General features: G+C 39.0%; 1 protein-coding gene across 1 annotated transcript in view; it reads left to right on the top strand.

Moving 5' to 3' along the window:
* NID1 (nidogen 1) overlaps positions 1 to 24,052 on the top strand; it is a 36,876-nt gene that overhangs the window by 3,376 nt on the left and 9,448 nt on the right. Inside the window, exons 2-15 of the mRNA XM_072333430.1 lie at positions 1,624 to 1,923; positions 3,185 to 3,414; positions 3,722 to 4,146; positions 4,973 to 5,122; positions 6,311 to 6,562; positions 7,681 to 7,881; positions 9,121 to 9,366; positions 10,294 to 10,437; positions 11,922 to 12,050; positions 13,749 to 13,892; positions 14,624 to 14,746; positions 20,692 to 20,916; positions 21,545 to 21,717; positions 23,477 to 23,603. Coding sequence (XP_072189531.1) covers positions 1,624 to 1,923; positions 3,185 to 3,414; positions 3,722 to 4,146; positions 4,973 to 5,122; positions 6,311 to 6,562; positions 7,681 to 7,881; positions 9,121 to 9,366; positions 10,294 to 10,437; positions 11,922 to 12,050; positions 13,749 to 13,892; positions 14,624 to 14,746; positions 20,692 to 20,916; positions 21,545 to 21,717; positions 23,477 to 23,603 — 2,869 coding nt within the window. The remainder of the gene's footprint in view (positions 1 to 1,623; positions 1,924 to 3,184; positions 3,415 to 3,721; positions 4,147 to 4,972; positions 5,123 to 6,310; positions 6,563 to 7,680; positions 7,882 to 9,120; positions 9,367 to 10,293; positions 10,438 to 11,921; positions 12,051 to 13,748; positions 13,893 to 14,623; positions 14,747 to 20,691; positions 20,917 to 21,544; positions 21,718 to 23,476; positions 23,604 to 24,052) is intronic.

Genomic DNA, 24,052 nt, shown 5'->3' with positions numbered 1-24,052 from the left:
AGGAGAAATTACATAGCTGGTTCAAATTTGGGCATATGTCTCAGTATAAGAACTAGGGACCATGAAAGGAAACAGGGAACCAGACTGAAAACAAGCAAAGTAGGAGAGACATCAGGGTATGAGTCATGGATCTGCAGAATTCCTTTTTAAAGGATTTTGTAGAAGCATGATGTTTAGATATGTGGAAAGGAAGACTTAACAAATACTTGAAGGAGATCCACTGAGGATGAGTCAAGGCACAGGGAATCCCTTCGGCTGTGTGTGGATGGAGGTTGACTGGAGAAGTGCATCTGGGCCTTCTTTTCACAGAATCGTGGGGGTTGGAAGGGACCTCTAGAGATCATCGAATCCAACCCCCCTGCCAAAGCAGTCTCCCTACACCAGGTCACACAGGTAGGTGTCCAGGTGGTACTTGAATATCTCCAGAGAAGGAGACTCCACAGCCCCCCTGGGCAGCCTGTTCCAGTGCTCCATCACCCTCACCATAAAGAAGTTCTTGTGCATATTTGTGCAGAACTTCCTATGCTCCAGTTTCTGCCCGTTCCCCCTTGTCCTGTCTCCACACACTGCTGAAAAGAGTCTGGCCTCACCACTATGGCCCCCACACGTTAGATATTTATAGACCTGGATCAGGTCCCCTCTCAGTCTTCTTTTCTCAAGGCTAAACAAATCCAGTTCACTCAGCCTTTATTCATAGGGAAGATGCTCCAGGCCCTTCACCATCTTTGTGGCCCTCTGCTGGACTCTTTCCAAGAGATCCCTGTCTTTTTTGTACTGCGGAGCCCAGAACTAGTCTGCCTTAGCAGGGCAGAGTAGAGGGGGATTTTCTGGACCGCAACAGCAGGAAGAGCTATTCTTCTGAACCTAAAAGCTGACAGCTACAGTCAAGTGCAGGCAGCTGAGCTGGGTGGCCTTGCAGCCCAAGCTGCTATAGGCATACACATGCCCTTCCAAGCATTCATAAAGACCATTTAGTGTTATAAATGTCTTAAATGTCTGAGAAGGTCAAGTGGTGGTTTATTCTTCTGGGACACACAGTGAGTGAGATAAACCTGTGAGAAGTGGCTGGTTTAGCTTCATATCTTGTGGCACTGGCTTTGGGAATTCTGCCCCTTGACACATGCTGTCTGCATGTGTGGCAATGGCTCTGGAGCCATAAATGCATGTCTGCACACAGGTGGTATGACCTGCCTTGCTATTAAGTCTGTATCTTCAGACCAAGAGTTTCATTTCTATTTAATACCCTTTAGGGGTGTTTGTTTGTTTGTTTTTCCAAGTAAGAGACAGCCCTCCACACTACAGTAGCAGGGCAGTTTTCCTGCCAGGGAATTTACAGAGTGTCCCATATCTGCTACAGAAAGGAATCACTACTTAACCAAATGAAGTAACTCTTAAAAATTTACCTTTCCTGTTCTCAGTCATGCCATTGTGAAACAACTCTCTGGGAGTAACAGCTAAAAGAGATAGAAACGTTTGGCCACCACAAACACAACTCCAGACTCGATTTCTTCTAGAAATGCAATGAAAATGTTGTGACCTGGATCACACAGATGTGGGAGACAACCATTATAAGCAGTATTTATCTTACAATATCCTTTTTTTTTTTTTTTTTTTTTTTATTAGGTTACCACAAATGGGATTATTGCAGTGAATGAACCTAAGAATGAAGATAAATATCTTGGCCAATTCCCAGTCAGTTTTGGGGCTATTGCTCCTTTTATGGCTGATCTGGATACAACAGATGGACGTGGAAATGTTTATTACAGAGAAGATTCGTCCTCAGATGTCTTACAACTCGCAACAGACTATATCAAAGGGGGGTTTCCCGAAGCTGCTTTTGATCCCAGCAGTGTTGTTATTGTTACCTGGAAGCTTGTGGCTCCATACCAGGGACCTGGAAAAGATCTTCCTTTGGAAGAAAAGGTGAATGTTAATGAGAGGTCTAAGAATTACTGGACACGTGTCCAGTTGATGTGTAACATTGTTATCTATTGTTTTGAAGGCTTGAATTCCTTTGTGCTTAAATTAATCCAGCACAGTTCAGAATGAATTCTTTAGCTGAAAAGGCTGTAACAGAACACAAATCTACAGTTTTTCTTTAAGTATTTTATTCATTCAGAAGAAAGTACTTGAATCTTAATATCTGACTTATTTATATTCCCTGACATTCCCATGCTTTAAATATTAATTGTGATGGGATAATAACTGTAATAGTGCGCTATCGCCTGCCTTCCATCTGTGGAATGCAATCCTTTTTGCTTGCATTGTTCGACAGACTCTGAAGTCATTTTGACTTCAAAGTATCTAAAACCCGACAAGGACTAAAAGGAACCTCAGGCTTTGCATCTGTTTTGGAGAGATGACCCTGTATTCAGAAAACCTCATACTGTGTAGCTAGTATTGAATGAAGAAGCAGTTAAGGGATACTCTGTGTATTACTTGCAATCCATTTTCTCTTTCAGAATCATGTTAGGTGCTGTTCAGCAGAGATCTCATGTAGGTGACTACATTATAGTTGTCCCAACTGATGGGCCTGCTTGCAATGGATAAAGCTGAGAACATTACCACAATGTGGTAATCTCTTGCACCTAGGTTGACACAACCATTCTTTTCTCAGTAATGACTCTTCACTACTGTAGCAATGACTAGCTGATATCTTGATAGTTCCCACAATTTGTAGGGTTTTTTAGATAGCAAAAGGCAATTGCAGCAACATGAAAGTTGAACTTTTATTTATTTGATATGCTGTTTACCAATACATTTGTGTCAGTTTTCTACATCTTTTCAGTTAGTTTAGTTTAGTGCTTTTTAAAAAAATATTTATTTATTTAGACGACAGTAGAGCATGAAGTGCCTGTAATTGAGCTTAGATGTGTTATGTTGTATACAGCCCCTGCGGCTGTGTCCTGAGAGATTCAACATACCTTTGGTAGTGCTTTCTGCTTAATGTTTATGCATGCTGGCTGTAAAACTGCTTCAGCAGAACATAAAGTTGGATAATATTGGTGTTGTGTTGGTTTTTTTTTTTCTCCTCATAAAGTACATGACGCATTCATTATGTGTTATGGAAATTCAAAATGTTGTCTTCATGTTTAAAAAAAAATGTTATTTTATTGTCCGTCTTGACTGTTTTTCCATGAGTAAATGGATTTTATTTATTCATTTGTTTATTTATTTCCCACAGAGGAACACATTCCAGGCTGTTCTAGCCTCTTCTGACTCCAGTTCCTATGCTGTTTTCCTTTACCCAGAAGATGGTTTGCAGTTCTATAGCACATACTCAAAGAATGATGGTGGAAAGATTCCTGCGATGGTTGGCTTTAGTCAGGCCTCCACAAACTACTACTTCTGGGAAAATCCAGGATCCTACAACGTCATTGCTAATGATGAAGACAGCATTAGAAACTTGCACAAGTAGGTTTTTTTGTTTTAATTAATCAAAGAGTTGTATGTTTTTCTGAATTGTATCATGACTCAGAAGGAAATAGTAAGACTCCATTAGCCATTGCATAAGAGATGGCTAAGTCTGCACCTTTGCAGAAAAAAATGCTGTCCAAACTATCAGTGGTGATTTATAGTTGAATAAACTGTGCTTGCGTAATGCTATGTAGATAAGGTAATCAACAATTTGTCCTAATATTTCTAAGCATTTTGTGTAGGATAGGAATACCGCAAAACGTGCATTTGACCATTTTGATTTGGCCTATGCTCTCTTTGATAGAAGCAGCAATGCTGGGAGACAAGGTGTCTGGGTGTTCGAGATTGGTAGCTCATCTGACACTATTGTGCCTGCCAAGGTCAGCGATGTTCTGGCAAGCCTAGAGCCCAGTGAAGAAGACCAGGAGTTGACTTCAAAACCATTCAACTCAGACTATGGATCCACTGAAATAAGACCGCAGTACATCTCCAGTAGCACGGACAGTACAGAAGAGGACCAGCATGTTACATACAGTGTTCCTCAGTTAGCTGTGGAAGACTTTATAACTTCATACCAAGATGTAACAGGAACACCTTCAACTGAATCTTTTTATCGTCATCGAGAATTCCCAACAGCAAAAGCTCCTCCTCGCCAGTTCCCAGCCCAGCAGTTCCCCCCACAGGGACCCCAGGTCATAGATGTGGAAGAATTTGATGAAACTGGTATAGGTAAGGTTTTCTATAAAGCTTGTTTTGTTCTAATACAGACAGGCAGCAAAAAGATTCAGATTTTCAGATGTGACGTTCTGGGTACCTTTAATGATGTTGTGTTATTCATTTGGGACAGTTAGCTTGAATGTCACCTCAGACTCATCCTGCCAGTCTCGTGAGATAGCCCTGCAGTCTGGCTCACAGGAGAGCAAGTTTTACAGTGCCTGTGGAACCTGATTTTCTCCTAAGGAAAGCTTCCCATGGGGATAATGGTTTTCCTGAAGTTGACACATTCTTAGTGGGAAGTGATTTTTTCCGTGTCTTTCACCCAAGACTGTTGTTTAAGTTATGATCTGATCTTTAATAACTTAAGTAAGTGGTTGTTCCTGGTAAAGATGATATGATCCTGGCTTTTTTCCTCTCACTGATGTGAGTTACTGAATAAAGGCTGAAAATAGTGATTGCTGTAAAAATCATTGGCTGGTGTTGGGCTTCACTGCCTCAAATTTTACAATGGCAGAATTAGCAATTCTAGCTTGCAAGGAAGTGTTTATAGAAAATTCAAAGCAGCATGACTGACTACCCAGGTATTGTTTATTGAAATAGATGGCTATTTCCATGCAATAATAGGATGAGCCAACTGGGATTACCACGTATTTGGTGCACATTCCTGGGTCCTTTACTGACGTTCTTTGTTCTGAGGTTGAAAAGACTCCGTTTTGCTTTGGTTTGGAAGCAAGCATAGGTTGAAATGATTGTGTTCTAGTTTCATCAGGACAGTTTGAATGCTCTGTATTAATAGAGATATAATAAGCATCTAGTATACATCTGTTGTTTTCTGCAGTGTTCCGCTACCACACAGATGTCCAACAGACCTGTGCTAACAATCGCCACCAGTGCTCTGTTCATGCCATTTGCAAAGATTACCCCAATGGATTTTGTTGCAGTTGTATTGCTGGATACAAAGGAAATGGCAGACAATGCGTAGCAGAAGGTAACTTTTCTGAAATTTGGCTGCATATGCAGCTATTACACTTGGTGTTCTTGAATAAGGCAACCTATTTTCAGTAGTTAAAATAAGACATGGTCACATGGTTTTTGAAAGAGTTATCACTAGAGATGTTTTGACAGGTACTTTAAGTGAGCTACACTTTCTAAGATGGTGGTTTTGTTTTTTAAATGAAGCAAACTGGTTTAAGTAGCCGACTGCATGAATTATGCAACTTAATGTAACTGAAATAACTTGATAGTATAGCATCCCAAGTCATTGTTAGAATTAGTTGTGAAGTAACAGTGTTTTAAAATCTGATATGGTCCCCACTCTAGAAGTGGGCTGTCTAAAGGGGATGAACAAATTAACTCTGATTATCAAAGTAAAGAGCATGGCTCCTCTTTGTCTGACTCTTAAGCTTCTTTACTAAAGGGCTAATCTGATGGATTTTTGTTAGATACCCATTTCAACTTTGTTCCTGTGTAAGATCCCATAAAGGAATTTCTTGTGTATACACTTGTAATCCTTGTAGTGACTTGACTCAGAATATAGATGCATTTCAACAGTTGAACTAGCTGACTGCAAACTTGTGTTGTAGAAAGAAGGGAAGCAAAACCTACTATACAGCTTTCAGTTCATAGAACTGAGATTTTCAGAGAAAGAAAAGGATTGAAGGTAATGCAACTTGAATTTGTATGCATGTAGAAAACTATATATGGGAAAAAAAATTAGTAAACCAAAGTGATTACTTCTGTAAAACACTGACAGTCTTCTAACAAATTTTCTTTGAAGGCTATTAGTCTGATTGCTCTGATCACCTAGTGATGTTAGGTTTCTAACATGGAATGAGCAAACCTACATTCAGTAGGTATTGATATGAAATGTAATCTTGTTACTGTCAGGGATACTGTAACAGCATCATCTGTTTACAGAGTTGTCTTTAAAGGAAAAGTTGTTGATGAGGATAAACGGCACTTCTTGAGGCAATTTTGGCTGCTTAACTAATGCCAGTACACACGTAACCAAGTTAACATGATCTTTGTATGCAGTTTCCTGTCTGCTGAATTGAGTAGGCATTTCTTTGCCATTCCTTTTGACACTGATACCTTTGAACGGAATGCTCTGAACTCATTCCTTGTAGAGTATTTGAGAACTGTTGTTTTGTTCTGATGCATTGCACTCATTTCCCAGGTTCTCCTCAGAGAGTCAACGGGAAAGTCAAAGGACGAATCTTTGTAGGAAATAACCCCGTTCCAGTTACATTTGAGAACACCGATCTCCACTCGTATGTTGTGATGAACCATGGACGTGCCTATACTGCTATCAGCACGATCCCAGAAGCTTTGGGTTATTCTTTACTGCCTCTTGCCTCTATTGGAGGTGTAATAGGGTGGATGTTTGCTGTGGAGCAGCAAGGATATAAAAATGGATTCAGCATTACCGGTAACTTTTTATTTAAAATTACATTTAAAAACTATGCTGCACTTTCCCTTGTCTTGAGATAAGAAATGCATATATGTATATAAGAAAAGCAATATATGACAAAAATCTGTTTAATCTGAGTTGTAAATTAATTGCTTTTGTTATCAAACTTTTCACTGTTTTTCTTATTTACATATTGGGCTTTTTATCTTACAGTCTCTGTACGAGCATGTAAATTTCTCAGAGAAGAACGGATTGGCCCATTCCCATACAAGGGAGAGATTATTAAAACATATCTGATTTTTGGTTAAAGTGTACAGAGCTACTGAAAAACCCTGCCCCTACATCTACAAGACATCTAACATCTTAATTTCCTCACTGTGCCAATGAAACAAAGCACAATGAAAGTCTGACCTCTTGGAGGTCTGAAATTCTTTGTAAAAGAAAATGATGTATGGAATGCAAATGACCCTGCTGACTTACTTGAAGGAAGCCTCTGTTCACAAACATAGCTTTAAAAAACTGTCCAGGGCATTATCTGTTTGTGCACTTCAGTTCAAACTGTAGGTTCAGTCTGTCCTAGGAGGAAACGTGTTTCTTTTTTAAATTTTTACCTTACACAGCCCTATGCTATGAATCTACTTGAGTACAACTTATTGGTTGGGGATTTTAATATTTGGTGTGTGTGTGTGTTTGAAGTTTGTTCCAGAATTTACAGCACACATGTCACCTGGTTTTGATTTAGAAACAGATGTAGGGGATTTTATTGATTTGTTTTTAACTGACTGTATTCTGACTTGACATATTCTCTACAATATACAGCTTATTTGCAGTTTTTACTAAGAGGGAAAGGGTGAATACTTATAGCTTTTCTGAATATATTTACTTATTATAACTGCTTCTTTAGTTTCACTTGTAACTGATGTGTAGCACATTCGGTGTTTAAGAAGAGAGTTTCCTATGATATTATCAATATGTCTTTGCAAATTATTTCTGTAAGGATCCAGAATATTAACAGTTGAGTTACACCAAAGCTTGCTTGCAGAAAATAGTTTTAGTTTTATTTAGTAGAAGCAGTTCTGGTCAATAGAAGGATTCAGAAACCACCACCAGTGGTTTAACTAATACTGTTTCTGTAGGTGGGGAGTTTACACGGCAAACTGAAGTCACTTTTCTTGGCAACAATGAGAAGCTGGTTATAAAGCAGAAATTCAGTGGAATTGATGAGCATGGTCACCTTACCATCAGCACAGAAATGGAAGGCAGAGTACCTGAGATCCCCTCTGGTTCATCAGTCCATATCGAACCTTACACTGAACTCTATCACGCCTCTAGTTCTGGTAAGATTTCCTAAGAAGGAGCTGACATGTAAGTGCACAATTCTTAGAGTGGAGAGAAGATCATTACCTCCTAAAAGGATGCACTTCTGACCTTCAGTTTATATAATGTTGACTCTTTTTGTTGTTGTTGTTGTTTCCAAAAGAAGGTGGATTTTGTGTGGAACAGTGCAAATATTTCTGAACTTTCTATTGAAAAAATGTGAGCTTAATGTCTGAGCTGATGTTAGCTGTTCTTTTTTATTGGTCTTACATTGTCAGTGGTAGTTGTACAAATTACAGAGCTTTTTCTGGAGTCTATAGCTCCCAAGTAGGAGCTGAACTGGGATATACCTTTCTGTAGTAATGTCTGTAAATGGGCTTTAATCTTGTTCAGTGAGACCATGCAAACCAATTACACGGCAGTTAGTGTTGTGTAAGCTGCACTTCAATGACTGTGTCTTATGTCAGTAAGAAAGATTTATCAGTATTATTTGAGCTGAATTTGAACAACTGTCTAGTTGTTTAATTCCATTATCAGTTTTTTCTGTTGTCTCTTCAGTAATTCTCTTCCTTGTCTCAGAGATGTGGTAAGAGAGTAGTTCTTCATTTTGCTATTTACACTGGAATATTCATCTCTTTATTTTCTTCTTCCTCAATAATATAATGTATGTCTCAACTCAGCAATAACAAAGTGATGTTGTGGTTTTCCTGCTGGTCAGCCAGCCCAACCATCAAGGAACAATAGAGAGGAAGCAGTAAGCAGTGCTCCCAAGTGCATCTGGGTAGGAGAGAGGCAGCATTTTGCTCCAGGGGCACCTTTGATTGCTACAGGTAGCTTGAAGTAGTGTAGTTGCTCCATCACTGCTTTATATCTGCTGATGTCTGACCTTGGTGTTTGGTATTTGAGCTGCTCTTGCTGCTTTTCCTGTCCTTATGAGCTGTGAAATAGTAGCAGCAGCAGGAAGATTCAACTTCGTGCTGAACAACTTCAGAGATTTGGAGGAGTTGTTTGGGCAGATTCATCTAAAGGAACTTGTAAGTTTCTTGAGCTAATTTTTCCTTTAATTTCCTGGCAACCCATAAATTTTAGCTGAATTTTTAAATTATGTCAAGATAAGTTGTGTCCCATCCCTTACAACTGCGTCGAGCACAGAGCAAGTCTAATCAAATGCCTGTTCCTTTGCATGAAAATGGATCCTCATAGCAGTGAACAGAGATTTTTGCTTTCTGTTCTGATCAGAGTATGTTGCCATGTTGCAGTGATCACTTCATCGTCCACCAGAGAGTACACAGTGACAGAGCCGGAAAGGGATGGGGTTGCTTCCACGTACACTGGTGCCTATCAGTGGCGACAGACCATCTCCTTTGATGAATGCATTCATGATGACTCTTTCCATACTGCTTCTGCTACTCAGCAGCTCTCAGTGGACAGTATATTTGTTCTGTATAACAGAGACGAGCAAATTCTGCGATATGCTATGAGCAATTCCATTGGCCCCATCAGTGGTATGTATGAATGCAAAGTATTTCTTTGTCGCTACTGTTATTAAATGTATGTTTCTGTATTCTTTTAGCTTGCATTAGCTGAGTATTAATTAAATTAATTAGTTACGCTTATTAGCAGATCTGGATCCAGCAGTTGAGAAGTGAGACTGCTGCAGTTGGTGTTTTTACTTGGGGAAGGGTATTCATGTCTTCCTGAAATCCAGTGGAGTTTGTGTCTAATTTCTTGAAGTACTCTCAACATACTAGCTTGAATATATTGCTGCTTAGATGTGTAGAGTGTGTCGTTTTTCTTCACTTGATACCTAGTTCTTTATTAACAATTGTTTTGTGTGTCGTCAGAGCAAAGAGCAAAAGAGGGGAAAAAAGTCTACTTTTGAAAAAGCTAGTTTCTGTAGTTAATCCTGGTACATAGCACAACATTTGTAAGGTAGGAAGCCTCTGAAATGTATATTCTAGGAGAACATTCCAAGCTTTTTCTGTGTTTACTGAAATCAGAATAAAAACAAAGGAGCCATTGGAAAATGCATAACAGGTAAGTACAGAAGGGACAACACTCACTTCTATTTATTCCAAAAATGAAGTTTAGTCAATTAAAATGAGCAAAACAAGCTGTTAAGGATCACATTTTGAGTCTAGGCTAGTTTCAGGAAGATGCATTATCTTGGTTAGGGTGTTTTTGTTTGTTTGTTTGTTTGTTTGTTCTTAGTGAATTTTTTTTCTTGTTTTAAATTTTTATGGTCCTTTGCCAAAGTTACAAAAAAAATCAGTGATATTGTCACTTGAGATTGATGTCTTGCCCATCAACTACAAGTCCCTACAAACTTTTTGCTTTTTTCATTCATATTATAAGCAACGTTTTTCTGGACCTTATCTGAGTGTTATTACTTGGGTAGACTTGTCACAGTTAAGTATGGTCTTTCTTTCCAGATGGTTCTGCTGATATTAGCCGGAATCCTTGCTACACTGGTACCCATAACTGTGACACCAATGCAGTATGTCGTGCAGGAACTGGGAATCGTTTCTCCTGTGAATGTTCGATTGGATTCCGTGGAGATGGAAACGTTTGTTACGGTATCGGAAGATTTTCTTTAAAAAATGTGTAATTTGGTTTCTTTGGAATGTATTGACCCTCATTTTGAAGATTTTTGAGGAACAGTAGGTTAAAGGGATGTTGGGGTAGCTAATATATCTTAATCACAGAAAGTAAGTTTGATTGTCTTGAAGAGTCAAACCTTGGGTATGTTTTGCTAGCTTGCAAAGCATCTTTCCTACGTAGTTCCTCTTCTCGTAAGACTTGTGGGGACTTAACTGTTAGAAATGCAACATTCTGCAAATTCCAGTTAAAATGGGTCAACTAAGTTAAAAGTTCCTAAAGGCAATGAGGAATGTACACAGGGCATGGATATCGGGATCCAGTGAAATAATCTTTTTTAGGATATGCTTTGAAAATCCCTTTTGTTCAAGTCTATTGGACCAAAGGTCCAAATTCTTTGTCTTGCTCTCCAGGGAAGTTTGTTTCCCAGCAATGTAAATTGTTACTGTTGTCTAAGATCTTCTCTTTGTAGTACTTGACAGGATTTTGAGATGCTTTGTAAGAGCTGCCCCAATGGTGAAAACTCCATGTCTTTATTTGGTTGTCTTCCTGGCAAGGAAATGTGTTGCTAGGTGTACAAATCTGAATCTAAAATAAAACCTATGATAAATCATAAGCTTTTCACTATGAAGTTTCCTTCTTCTCATATTTTAGTCTCTTCTGCATGCTCCAGGTCATAGCACATACATATACACATAGCATAAACTTCGTAGAGGCCTTTTTGCTGGAGACTTCCAAAATTTCATTTCTGGGGCATGATATACACAGCTTGCAGCAAAAAGTAGTGAAGCAAAACCTCTGCAGTTTAACTAAACTACAGATGGTGTCTGCTTTGTTGCACAGTTTACTAAAATCTTAAATCATTTTAGCTTCTGAGTTTCTACCTCTTACACATGCACATATATTTATTAGTAGACAATGAGATTTGGAATTAAGAGCTTTTTACATATAAAATAATACATATATATATATACACACATATAAATGTGTTTTAGAACTAAATTTAATGGTTATATCCCCTGTGTTACTTTACTCTGGATTTTAACATGATAATACACATAAATTCTGTGTATTTGTCACTTACTGTGCTAAAGAATAACCTCCAAGTTCTTTTTAATATGTTAGGCTTTGATGTATGGATAACTGAAGGAGAATTCTTTCCTAAAGTTATTGCCTCTTCTTTCCCAAAGGCTTCTCCTCCCTCCCTGGTTTCCTGGCCCACTCCTCTGTAAAACCTCTCCTGTGGATTTTGTTTGTTTGTTTTTGTGCAGATTAGCTGAGGTCACAGTTACATGAAAATGTATTTTCCAGTTGCTAATTACTTTTAAGGAGTGTAGACTATCCAAGATGTGGATTAGATACACAAGCCTGCTATTATTTAACACTTGCACAGTTTCCGTTTTTCTGGCATCAGTTTTAAATGTGTTTTTATAGTAATGGGAATCCTTATATAATATTCTAGATATTGATGAGTGTTCAGAGCAACCGGGTCTGTGTGGCAGCAATGCAGTTTGCAATAACCAGCCGGGAACGTACCGATGTGAGTGTGTTGATGGATACCAGTTTGCAGCAGACGGGAGGACTTGTGTCGGTGAGTTTCACACTTCTTAAAAGCACTGCCCACTGGCTTTCGGGCTGTTGTTCATCTTACAGAAATAGAGGATGACTTCTAGGGTCATGCTGGCTTCAAACTCCAGTTGAATGTAGGAGTTTCTGCTACAGTTAGTGATTACCATCTGTTAGATAACTGAAGGAGGTCCCAAAAGAACTTTGCTTCTATCTCATAAAAAGTCCCTGTTCAGAATGTTTCTGAGTATAAAATGGAAATATCTATTGAATGCTTCTGTCTTTTCTATGTTCCATGACTTAGTTCCAGGTTTCGCATAGAAATAAAATACAAAATCATGAAAGAAGAGTGCCAAGGTATCCTTTATCCAGCTTGAAGGACTTTGGTCCCTTTCTTCAATCCAAAAGAAACTTAGCAGTCTTATTCCTCTGTCTGTCAGTTTACAGCCCCTGAATGACTTGAACTAAAGACAGGGAAGCAGCATCCTTCTTTGTGCTTATGTGTCTCAGTGTGGAACTACAGCTTTTCATACCAGCTGTGTGATTCACTGTGTTAAGAAGAGAATAGTAAATGAATCCAGTTCTCATATTTGTAGGCTGAGGAATGAGAGGTCTTGGGAGCTTCCTAGGAATTTCAGCTCTAAAGCTAATGCTGTTCTGAATAGATTATTTTGTAACCTGAATCTTACTCTGTGAAGCAGAGCAGATAAAAATGATTCTTACAATGACATCGTCTCCTCCAGAGAAATGAACAAAATGTCTGTTTTCAGATCTGGCTATGATGGCAGATTTATTTATTTATTTATTTTCCCTGCTGATACTGTGGTAATTTCCATCTGTGTGCTGTGATGAAAGGAGCATTGTGGAGTCTGGTCCTGGTCCCCTGTCAACTCCTAGGAAGGAATTGCATAAAGAAAGCCTCAGTGGACTCTTATAGCAGCTGTTAATCTGTTCCCAGACGTGCTCACTGCAAACCTGCATTTTTCTTGCCCTAACATTTTTGTGGCATTTTGCCTCTTTCTTTTTCTAATATAATGGTTTCTTTTCCTCTTCTCTGACATTACAGGTAAGCTTGGGCAAAGCTCCTGCAGCTACCTAACATACTGTTGTGCATAAAGCAGTGCCATCAGCATATCAGCACTGTCACTAATGAGAAAATCATGAAAAGCTGCAGGCCTGCTCCAGCTGCTGCAGTTGATCAAAATCTCTCCAATAGCTGACAAATGTGTTTACCTCCTATTAAGTGAGTCACATCTCCCATCTCTTGCCAAGTGATGACATCCCTGGGTCAATGCTAGGTTAGCGTAGCAGGATCTTTAATTCCCAGTGCAATGAACTGGCTGCTCAGCCAATGTGTGAGGTGCCTCTAGGAGATGCCTTACATTTCTTCATTGAGGACTGCTTTTTATAAACAAAACTCGTGTAGATGTTAGGCTATGACACCCATAGATCCTTTCTCCTCTGTTCTATGCTAGCAGGCATTTATGAGGTGCTGCAGACAGTCAATACCTTGTAAAACGTTAAGTTTTAATACTGGTGTAATGGAAGAGCTTTAAAAAACAACCAAACAAAAACCCAACCCCCCAAACAAAACACAATTTCTTTGTTTCTTTTTTCTTCTCTGTGCCCTCACAGCTGTGCTCTCTACAAATGTTTTACGAGCTTCAAACTTTGAGGAGGAAAATTCAAACTTTCACTCTTCTCTTGTGTGTCTAACCTGCAGCTGTTGAATACGCCATAAACCACTGCCAGACGGGCACACACGGCTGCGATATCCCTCAGCGTGCTCAGTGTGTGTACACTGGGGGGTCTGCCTACATCTGCACATGCCTCCCTGGCTTCTCTGGAGATGGGCGAGCCTGTGAGGGTGAGTAGTACCATTTGCTGTGCTTTTTTCATACTCTATTGCACAACTTGGCTGCTCATTGCAATGTCACTTCTGATTTAAAATAGGGAAGATTTGTACCTTAGGTCCTGCAGGCAAGCATCGTAAGCTCTCTTTCCTTACTCTCCCGCTTTTGAGTTCATTCCTCAATATTTGTGCCCCAGAAGGTCCAAGACGAGGTAGCTGCACAAATGGCAGTAGCTGCAGTTAGGGGATCTGGTCCACACCTGCTGGAACAGTCTGCACTGTTCTGGTTTAGATGACTAAGATGGTGACAGTGCTCAGAACTCAGAATCTGTAAAGATGTTATGTTGTGTTTCATGTCAGTTGGAGTGCAGTGGGAGAGAAGCGTTACCTAAACACATCAGAAACCTTGTTGGCCAAATCCAGCCTTTCTTCTTGCATTTTATGACTTTTCCTTTCCTCTTTCCTCTTTCTTATGGGCATGTATTTCTAAAATACTGTGTGAATTTACAGTGCCAGTACCCATGAGAGTAACAGGGTAGAGGGATTTGCTGACAGAGTCTAAAATACACACCTGCTTTTTACTTTTCATTTCTGTTTTCATCCAAAAGTCTTTAATTCTCAACATAGGGCCTAAAATAGAAGCCTGATAGTAATAAGCCAGGTTTGCACTTGAATTCTCACCCTGGTTTGTAAGCTATTCTCCATCATGAGGAATATTTATCGAAGACTGATCTTTTATTTTACAGATATAGATGAATGTCAGCAGGGCCGCTGTCATCCAGATGCTTTCTGCTACAACACACCCGGATCCTTCAGCTGCCAGTGTAAGGCAGGTTATCGTGGGGATGGTTTCCAGTGTGTGTTAGGAGGTAAAATTTTATAGTTCTTAAAAAATTAGAGCAGAAATGTAACTTGGGAATTGGAGGATATATATTTATCTGGAGAAAGAATTGTATATTGTCTCACTGGAGGCTTTGTTCTTTCTTGTGTCCCTTGAGGTCTGAACACCAAGCTTGTGCCAATGTCTGTCTATTGACTGTTATTGCTTTTCCTACTCAGTTATTGTTTTATGTTTTGTTTGTCTCCCCCCAGCAGCAATCAGCTCCATGCTGATGCTATCTTCTGAATTTGCCTTATGTAATGATTTGACCGCAGACTAATTTTGATTTCCATGCACAATAGTCACATATCATAAAACACGTGGAACTGTTGGCGATGTAAATAAAATGCAGCAATTACAGAAAAAAAGTGGAGGGTGAAACCAAAGGATCTGTACTGTTGTATTCAGCAAGAACTAGATGCCTACTTTTCAAGTGTAGGCAGCCTGAGTCCAGAAGGACTAACTCCTGGTTCTAATTAGATGTTAGATTTTTCTGTATTTACTCAGTTTATTCTCTAGTTAGCATAAAGCTCTTTCTTTCCACACTACAATTCTTGCAGTCTAGTTTGGACCTTGAAGTAGTGAGGAACGCTAAGGCTCAAAGTAGCATTGTTACTGTTAATTCAGTTCAAAAGCATGGCAAACATAGATGATAGTTCAATACTTTCATCCAGGAAACCAACAAAGCTTACCTTCTTAGTACATTTGAACCTACTTTGGCTTCTGATATTCTTGCTCTTGGGCTAAAGACACTGCACCTCTCCACAGAATAAAACTCAAAATCAAGAGTAAAAAGGGCAAAGGGCCAAGGGGAAAAAAAGCAAAAAGCGGTAGGACTGAGGAGGGAGGCTGTCTTTGTAAATCAGCTTCTGCACTGTGTTTTAATGATGTCCAAAGTACTTGATGGCTCAAAGTTTAGATTTTTCTTTTTTACTGAATGATCTGACTTAAAAGTGCTTGTTTGTATGACCCAGATCTCTACCTGATGTGTTGCTGAACTTCTTTATTTCTCTTTTGCCACTGTCTTCCCTAATTTTGAAGATCTGACATTCTTGTACAGTAGGATAGTAATGCCTCAGAGCAAAGAGCTGATGGATGACTTACAGGAAAAACAAAAGAAATCACAGAGTGATTTCTGGCTTTAAATCATGTTTGCATGACTTCATCAGGTGCTCAACAGCATATGTTATGTCAGATCATTGAGTGTTTGTAGACTCTTCCATTGTAGGTCAATTGTAGGAGGTTTGGTGGTGTTTAATTCTGAAGCTTTAGCTTTTTCCAATTTTATGTCAGTCTTTCAACGTTGTTTTCAACTTGTTTTTCATGTGCCAATGTTCATGCGTATTTTCAGTTTAATGCTGGATGAAGGGAGAACTACCTGGTGTTTCTGACCAGAGTTAAAACATTTATATAACGACCCTGTTGATAAAAACAGGATTATACTCCTTAAGGAGAAACTTGATGTGAGTAGCTTGAAGCAAAAACAAACCTTAAAACTTCTGTTTCTTAAAGAAGGATTGCAGAATGAGAAATACTGCTTTCATGTCTGGCACATTCCCCTTTGTAGATGAATCAGATCATTTGCCAGATTGATATTTGAATTCAATCAATTCAATTCAATCAGCTCTATTACTAGGACGTATTTAATTTCTTCTAAGTATATGAGATAGTGTATTTGTTGCTGTTGCTGAGGACAACACCTTTTCACATGTTGTGTGGTTAGTGTATCTACCCAACTGCTAAGTGTGAAGTACTATTTTGTTGAAGCTTCATATTATTTTTCTACTCATCCTAGATGCTTCTTGATTTTGTTTTCATACTCAACATAAATGTAGCTTGAATGGAGATGACTCCCTTTTCAGCTTGGCTACTGGACACCTTGCTGCTGGGCCTCAGCAGCACGCAGAATGCTGCTTCTGCAGCAGTGCTGCTGCCTCTCTGGCATCTCTTTGGCCCTTATCGCTGCTTGAAGCTCAGAATGCTTGTCTGTTTTGCAGGCTGAGGCTAGTTAAATTTTTTGTGTAACAGGCTTGGTTTATTCTTTGTAAGCTGTAAGTTTTGTCTCAGGAGTAGAAGACATGCTTTGGAAACACTTGCATTGTTTCTGCTCATGAAATTCTCTGAGCAGGGAAATAAAAGTTTTATAGATGAGAAGTCTTGCTGTTGCTGAAATCCTGACTAAAGTAGGAGTATCTACATTGCCCTGCTGGTCTGTGGCAATGGCAGTGTTTACAACAAGCATGGCTACTCCTCCCTTCTTTGAGAGTTAATAGAACAATAGCTGCTCTTGGAATGTCATCTTATTGCTAAAGCTCGAGTACTTTTAAAATGGATATATCCAACAGTTAATCATTGCCAGTAGCTGGAGTCAAACAAGTTTCTGAAGCTGTGCAAAAAGCAGCTTAGTTTACTTTAGCACCCAATTTGTAAACCAACTTACTTCAGGATGGAGATTCCAGATGAGAATCCATTGTATTCAGATGTCATTAGAAAGCCTTTCTTCCCCTTTTACCTGATATAGTTTTGATCTGTTCAGCCTCAGCCAACTCACTGAAGTCCTCCCTGGTTGTTAATAGCATGGAAAGTTTCATTCATGTGAATACTCTGTTCTTTTTGCTGTCCTTTTCCAAACAGTATGTTCAATTGCTTGCTTGTTTGGTGCCTTTTTTATTATATGGAACATACTATTGAATTTTACCACTGCTGAATGGCTGCTCTCAAAGCAAGGAGACTAACAAGTAAAATGGATTTGAGTTGTACATAAGTGAATGTTGTAGGAGTAAAACCATATGTTAATGAAAGAGTTAATGATGCTGGAATGTCTCACTGCTCACAGCTATTAAGAATGTCTGTACTTCATTATTTCCTCACGCTTCATTTTTCCATTTCAAAAAACCAGATGTCTGAGTGTTTCTACCCCTGCAGACCCCAGACACTGTTTACTAAACAGAAACAAATCTGGGTTCTTGGACTGGGGTTCTGACCGTTAGAGCCATTTGCTGGTGCTCTGTACACAGTTTGTTTCACATGAAAAACACACAGGGCAATGCTGCAAATGAAGGGCTGCAAAGCAAAATGAATGGACAAAGGGCAGCGTGTTGTTTTGTTTTGTTCTCTTCCTTTTTTGGCAGTGTCTGAGAATGGCAGTTAAAAGTGCCAGTGTAACTGTGATATTTGAGGAATAAATTGAGCTACATCAGAAATTTAAGAATTACTCTGGTTACGTACTGGACAGAGCTTTGTTTTCGCTTCTCTGTCTTTAGCTTGTGAATGAAAACCTGTTTGAGCAGTTATATCAGAGCTTTGAAAAGTTCTGAGTGCTGTCAAAAACTGATTAAGCTCAGTATAGTGCATTAGTTGTAACCCCTCTTGCAGGGTGGAAGAGAAGTCCCATCAATCCCTGTTCTTCATCCCTCTTTTCCAGCCTCCATTTTTTTATTTTTAAAGTTCATAGATATCTTCTACAGTACTGCTACAAGAGCTTTCCATTATGACCAAAAGTGACTTTGAATCTTTGTATACGGGTTTGTTTCTTTGTTTGCTTTTCACCCCAATTCTGTATATTTCTTTACTATGTGGGGAATGTGTATGTGTGTCTTTTTTATCTGGGCCACCTGCAGTATTTTGTGTTGTTTTCCAGAGTTTTAAATTCCACACTGCTAGTGGTGGTTTATAAAACAACCAAAAAATGTGTTGAAAATGTTAAATGCAAATTTATTTTTCTGAGGAAGATGATTCACATAACTTGAGCTCAGGGTGCACCCTTCCATGGAACTAGACTAGTGTGCACTGTGGCCTGCTGAACATCACGTCCTGGGCAGTGTGCATTTCTGTTCTGCACTGCAGCAGCTCTTCTCTTCTTTATGCTGATCAATTTTTTGCTATCCTTCTGAACTCTGGATACCAGAGTTGGACCCAGTATTCCCTGAATTATCTTACTAGTACCACCCAGAGCAATAACATTGCTTCTGTACACCCATGTGATGCTCCCACACAATCCCCATAGGATTTAGCATAGTGCTCACATTGAGATAGTTACCTGCGGATGACTTTTCTTAGTTGTTGTTTTCCAAGATAAGTGTCTGTCTTTAGAGACTGGTGTACATGGTGTATTTCAAGTGTAACTGTTCATTTGACTGCATGAATCAGTGTGTCAATTTTAATGAGCTCTATTCAGCCAGTAATGAGGTCTCGTCCTTCTCATCTTTTGTGTCCTATTTCTCTTCCAAATGACATGATCTGTGGTTGTGTATCTTCCTCCAGAGCCCTAATGAAGAAGTGAAATTTCTTAATAAGGAAATTTAAAACCAAACTAAGGTACTGTGGTAACTTGCTAGAAATACCACTTCTTAATTACATTTTTTCCACTGACTCAAATATTTCTCATTTTTTTGAACTTTTTTTTTTGTTTTTGTTTTTAACCTGCATAGTGAGTTGAGTGCTATTAAAAAAAATTGAGATAATGTACAATTTCCTTCAGGGTTTGATTTTATAACTTGACTCAATACTCTTTGCCACCCACACTAAAGCTGAGGCCAAATATTTTATTTGTTTGGACTGAGCTGTTCTCCAGACATTTGTATTTCTCTAATTGTCTCCAGGTGCACAGAACTTTTCCAAAGCTTTTCCTTGCATAACTTTTTATTATTATTATTGTTATTATTATTGGTACTTGTGTGACTGTTACACCACAGTAGCCTGTAGGCACGTGGCATTAGATTCTCACTCTGCTGGTCTGGGTCTATTCTGAGCCGTACCTAGCTAACACTGCCCACTAGACAGTGTCAAAGCGAGGAAGAAAGAAATTTAAGTGTAATGTTTGATCTCCTTGTCAGACAGTTTGTGTTAAGTGTTTCTAGCTGTCCATAGAAATCAGGAAGAGGATATTCCCCCATTATTAGATGTCCTTCTCTCTCATTGTGCAGACTCCCTCAGGTCTCAAGTATAGGGTAAAAATAGCACAGATTTATTTGTGTGGAGTGGGAAAAAGTTTATTGTATTCTGTTAATTTCACTGTGCTGTTTGGTATCTGGAAGGATATATTGGTCTAGGTGACATTCCCTATTACATGACATGTAACAGCAAAGGAAGATTTATAATTTAGTCCAGACTGTTTTGTAAAATTGAAACCAGAAGAAACTGATCCCTGAATCTATTGATAATCTGGAAAACTCATCTTTCTTCTGTAATCTCTGTATTTAACACATATAGCCATTGTGTATTACATGTTTCTCTATGTGTAGTAGTAATCCAGCTTTCAGTACAGCCTCACTTGTGTGCCTTACCAGGAACTGAGCCATTTGTTCCCGCAGTTCCTTTCTTGGGTCCAAAAGTATCAAGTGAGCACTCAGATTTGATGCCTGAACTTTAAAAAGCCTAATACACATCAGAGCAGTAAGTTGTCTCATTTTGTAGGCTCTATGTAGAACTCAGCATCTGCTTTATGTCATGATTTTTTCTTGCCCCTCTGAAGGGAAACTTGACTTTTAGCATTACAAAAAAAACTTTATCCACTGTGTAGCCTGGCTAATCAGTCACATCTTGAAGTCCATGGGTATTTGCCAAACAAGTAGACATTTGGGGGTCACAAGCTGGACAGAATGTTCTTTCTAATGTGCTTCTAGGAGAAATAATGTTTTCCAGCTTCTCTTTTATGACCTTTCAATGTAGGAAGCTGCAAGGGAGCTTCTTGTTTTGTTTTAAATTGAACAGTGAAAAATATTGAAAATTATGTAAAATCAAGGCAAATGTGTAGGATCTACATAGGGCAGACTGTTTCCAAAGGTACACAGATTGTGTCTGCCTTCTAAATTTGCATCATGTTCCTCCAATAGCGAGAATACATGTTTTATAAGTAGTCAGTGTATGGCAACTGCTAATGGAGCATAGTTATTAATTAAAGCAGAAACATTCACTGGTCTGTTTTCTTCATAGGAGTGGTAAAGACCAAATGCCAGCATGAGAAAGAAGTAGCTCTTGGAAGTGGAGGCACTTTCTTCCAAAGAGAAATAAGAGTTGGTCAGTTCATTCCCCAGTGTGATGAACATGGGAATTACGTACCCACTCAGTGCCATGGCAGCACTGGATATTGCTGGTGTGTGGATAGGGATGGAAATGAGATTGACGGCACCAGAAGTGGCCCAGGAGTTCGACCACCATGTAAGTGGCTGAAGCACTTGTTTCTTTTGGGTGTCTCTTCTCTGATGTGCACTTTCTCCCAAACATGGGGCCCCTGAGATGTAGCACTGAATTAGAGCAATGCAGGCTTCTCTTGAGCCAGTGACAGTTTGCCTCATGCTGCAGCCCTTTGGCAATTCCATTTATGCTTTTCCTTCAGCCAGGGAATCCGGACAGCTGCGGTGAGATGGCTTTCTGACTTCTTTCCTGCTTTGAAACTGTGAGGGGCCCCTATAGTTTCTGCCCTCTGGGAACCTCTGAATGTGTGGTAAATGGCTGCTGCCTCAGGAAATGAAGGATGTTCCTTCCAACATCTTCATCGCTTCAATTGCAAAATAAGACAGGCTTTTTTGAACGTTTGAAGGAAGGAGCAATTACAGAGCTGAACATGAAAAGATCTATTATGTCAATTGCTTCTTCTCTGTCAGCAGAAGGGGGAAAAAAAAATAAATCCAAAGTTTTCTGCATCTGATTAGAGTTGTTAGTGTCTACTTAATCAGGCCATTCCTTTCTAAGAAGCCTGTCTGGAATTGTCCTTGTATGTAACAAGGAGCCTTGTTGCACTGCACAGCTAATTGTGTTGCCATCTGTTTCTTTTTCTATGGACCAGGTCTGAGCACAGCTGCTCCTGCTGTTGGTATTGGGCCCTCTGTTCGACCAGACACAATTCCACTGCCTCCAGGAACACATTTGCTTTTTGCTCAAAGTGGGAAAATTGAGCATGTTCCACTGGAGGGAAACAACATGAAGAAAAATGGTGCAAAAGCGCTCTTGCATATTCCAGTAAGTAACCTACTGTAAAAACCAGTGTGTCTTGGAGGAGCTGCAATGCAGATGAAAGTGATTGTTTGTCATTTTTGTTGTTTGATCATTTAAATTTCAAACTTGATTTTTATGTTTTTCTTAAGATTTTGGTATCTCAGCACTTTGTCAGTGAATTTTTGACCTGACTGTATGGGGAGGTAAAGGGGGAAGATAACTGAGCTATAGAAAAAGTTATTTGCTTTAAAAGAATACATCATAGGACAAGAAATTAATATTAGTGATCTCACATGCCTCCAGCAGTCGACTGTATAAATACAGCTAACCTCACATTTCCATTGGTGTAAAAATCTAGAAGACCTGCAAGACCTATAGAGGCCCTTTCTTTCTCCTCTCAAATTTTTGTCATACATCTTAATCTATCCCTGTTCTTCAGTCAGCTCTCAGCATTTCTTGGCTACAGATATACAGAATACAGACTTTTTTTTTTTTTTTTTCTTGTTTCCTTTTTCATATGCAAGCCTGGTGGGCGGTAGATATTTTTCCCACTCTTCTTACTACTGTCTTGAGAATCTTTTTTCCCTGAAAATGAATCCCTGATATTGAGAACCTCTTCTCCATCACCTATGAAACATACAAACTCTCCCCACTTCCAGTTTTGTCACATTCATTTTGCCTGAAACATGGGCATTTCTGTTTTCATTCCAGAGTGAGAATATTTATAATAGCAACAGCAGATATCATGTTGGCCTAATAGAGGAAATATAGGCTAAATTGTACAAATTCAGTTCAGTAAACAGTACTGAAAACTGTGTTGTGATGTAAGGGCAAAACTTAGCTTTTTTCTCTTGTCCTGAGTTCTGCTGCAGTAGAGCTTTAAAGAAAGTACTTATATTAGAATTGGAATTATGATGATATAGGCACACAATTCTGAATCTCTGTCAGCTAGTCTTATTACTTACTTGGTCTAGCTTAGGACTATTTTCAGGAAAGAGCTTTCAAAAGATAACATGCAATTAATAACTCTTAGTTAATACTTTAATTAAGCTCCAAGTCTCTGCTATTAGCATTGTTCCTTTTTTTTGTTATCTCAGAGTTGTGTAATCTAAGTCATTTAGATTGTTCAGTACTCTGCAGCATTAGTGTAGGCTCACTAATAAGTCATCCCTGTTCTGGTGTGGGTTCTTGGACCATTTCTCTAAAAAGCTGCTCATCTTTCATTTTCTGTTAAATGAATGAGAATCTTAAGTAGCAAAATCAGCAAAGGAAGGAGACTCAGTAATCTGTGATAAATTAGCATTTTACCCAAAAAGTGCCTTTCATTTGCTTGGAGGAAAGAGTTTACACTCTAAACTGAAATCTTCAGACCTACCTTCTTTTGTCCAAAAAATGACTTCTTCCCTATTCCAGGGACAATATTCAAGATTTATTTGTGGAATGTTTCCAAAACTGTTATTTAATGAACTTCCATTGCTAGAACTTTGTTGTGGTAATTGATACTTTTAAGTAACTGCTGAAATGCAGCCACTATGTGTGGACTGATGAACATGCAGAAAGAATGAAAGGAAAAAAACCAAACAAACAGATGAGGAATAATACAGCAAGATGTAAGCAAGAACTTTCTTTAAATGAACATATTTACCTCTTTGAAGTAAGCTCTGTGAGTAGTGTCTGCTTGTTAAAAGGAACTTACAATTGGGAGCACTATTCTAAGCTACTGTACAGTGAGTGCCCACATTGTCCTTTTCTCTGCTTGATCTAATTTCTTGCTGATCAACAGGACAAAGTTATTATTGGAGTTGCTTATGACTGCATGGACAAAGTGGTTTACTGGACAGACATCAGCGGTCCATCGATCAGTAGAGCTAGCCTGCATGGTGGGGAGCCAACGACCATCATCAGAACAGGTAACAGCACCAAGTTCTTCCTCTTCCTACTTCCTATTAATGGCATTAAAGACATGAATTTGGTAATTCACAGGTGTTACTTGAGCTGCAGCCTTATTACAAGTGAGTGTTACTCAGATAAATGGTACCCCAAAAGCTTTGGTGACTTAAAATGAAGAAGGATCTATTTCCTGTGTAGTAGCACTTCATTACAGTGCTTACACTACATTACAATTTGGGTTACGGTTTTGATGACTCTTCAATGTAGGAAAATCATGGAAGCTTTTCATCAGTCAGTGGATGTGCAGATAAAGGTGATCCAGTAAGTATTGTGTGACTGGATTTTTGAAAAGCTTTTGTGAAGTTCTTTGCAAGGGACCTCTGAATAGGTCTGTAATGGTTCTCAGCTGAACTGACATTTTGTTATTGGCTGACTAAAAGATAAGTAACAAGGATAGCAGTAAATGGCA

The sequence above is a fragment of the Excalfactoria chinensis genome, chromosome 3 (assembly GCF_039878825.1).
Source record: "Excalfactoria chinensis isolate bCotChi1 chromosome 3, bCotChi1.hap2, whole genome shotgun sequence".
Taxonomy (NCBI): Eukaryota; Metazoa; Chordata; class Aves; order Galliformes; family Phasianidae; genus Excalfactoria; species Excalfactoria chinensis.
Note: the sequence above shows the minus strand (reverse complement) of the source record. Positions and strands in the feature narration are given on the sequence as shown.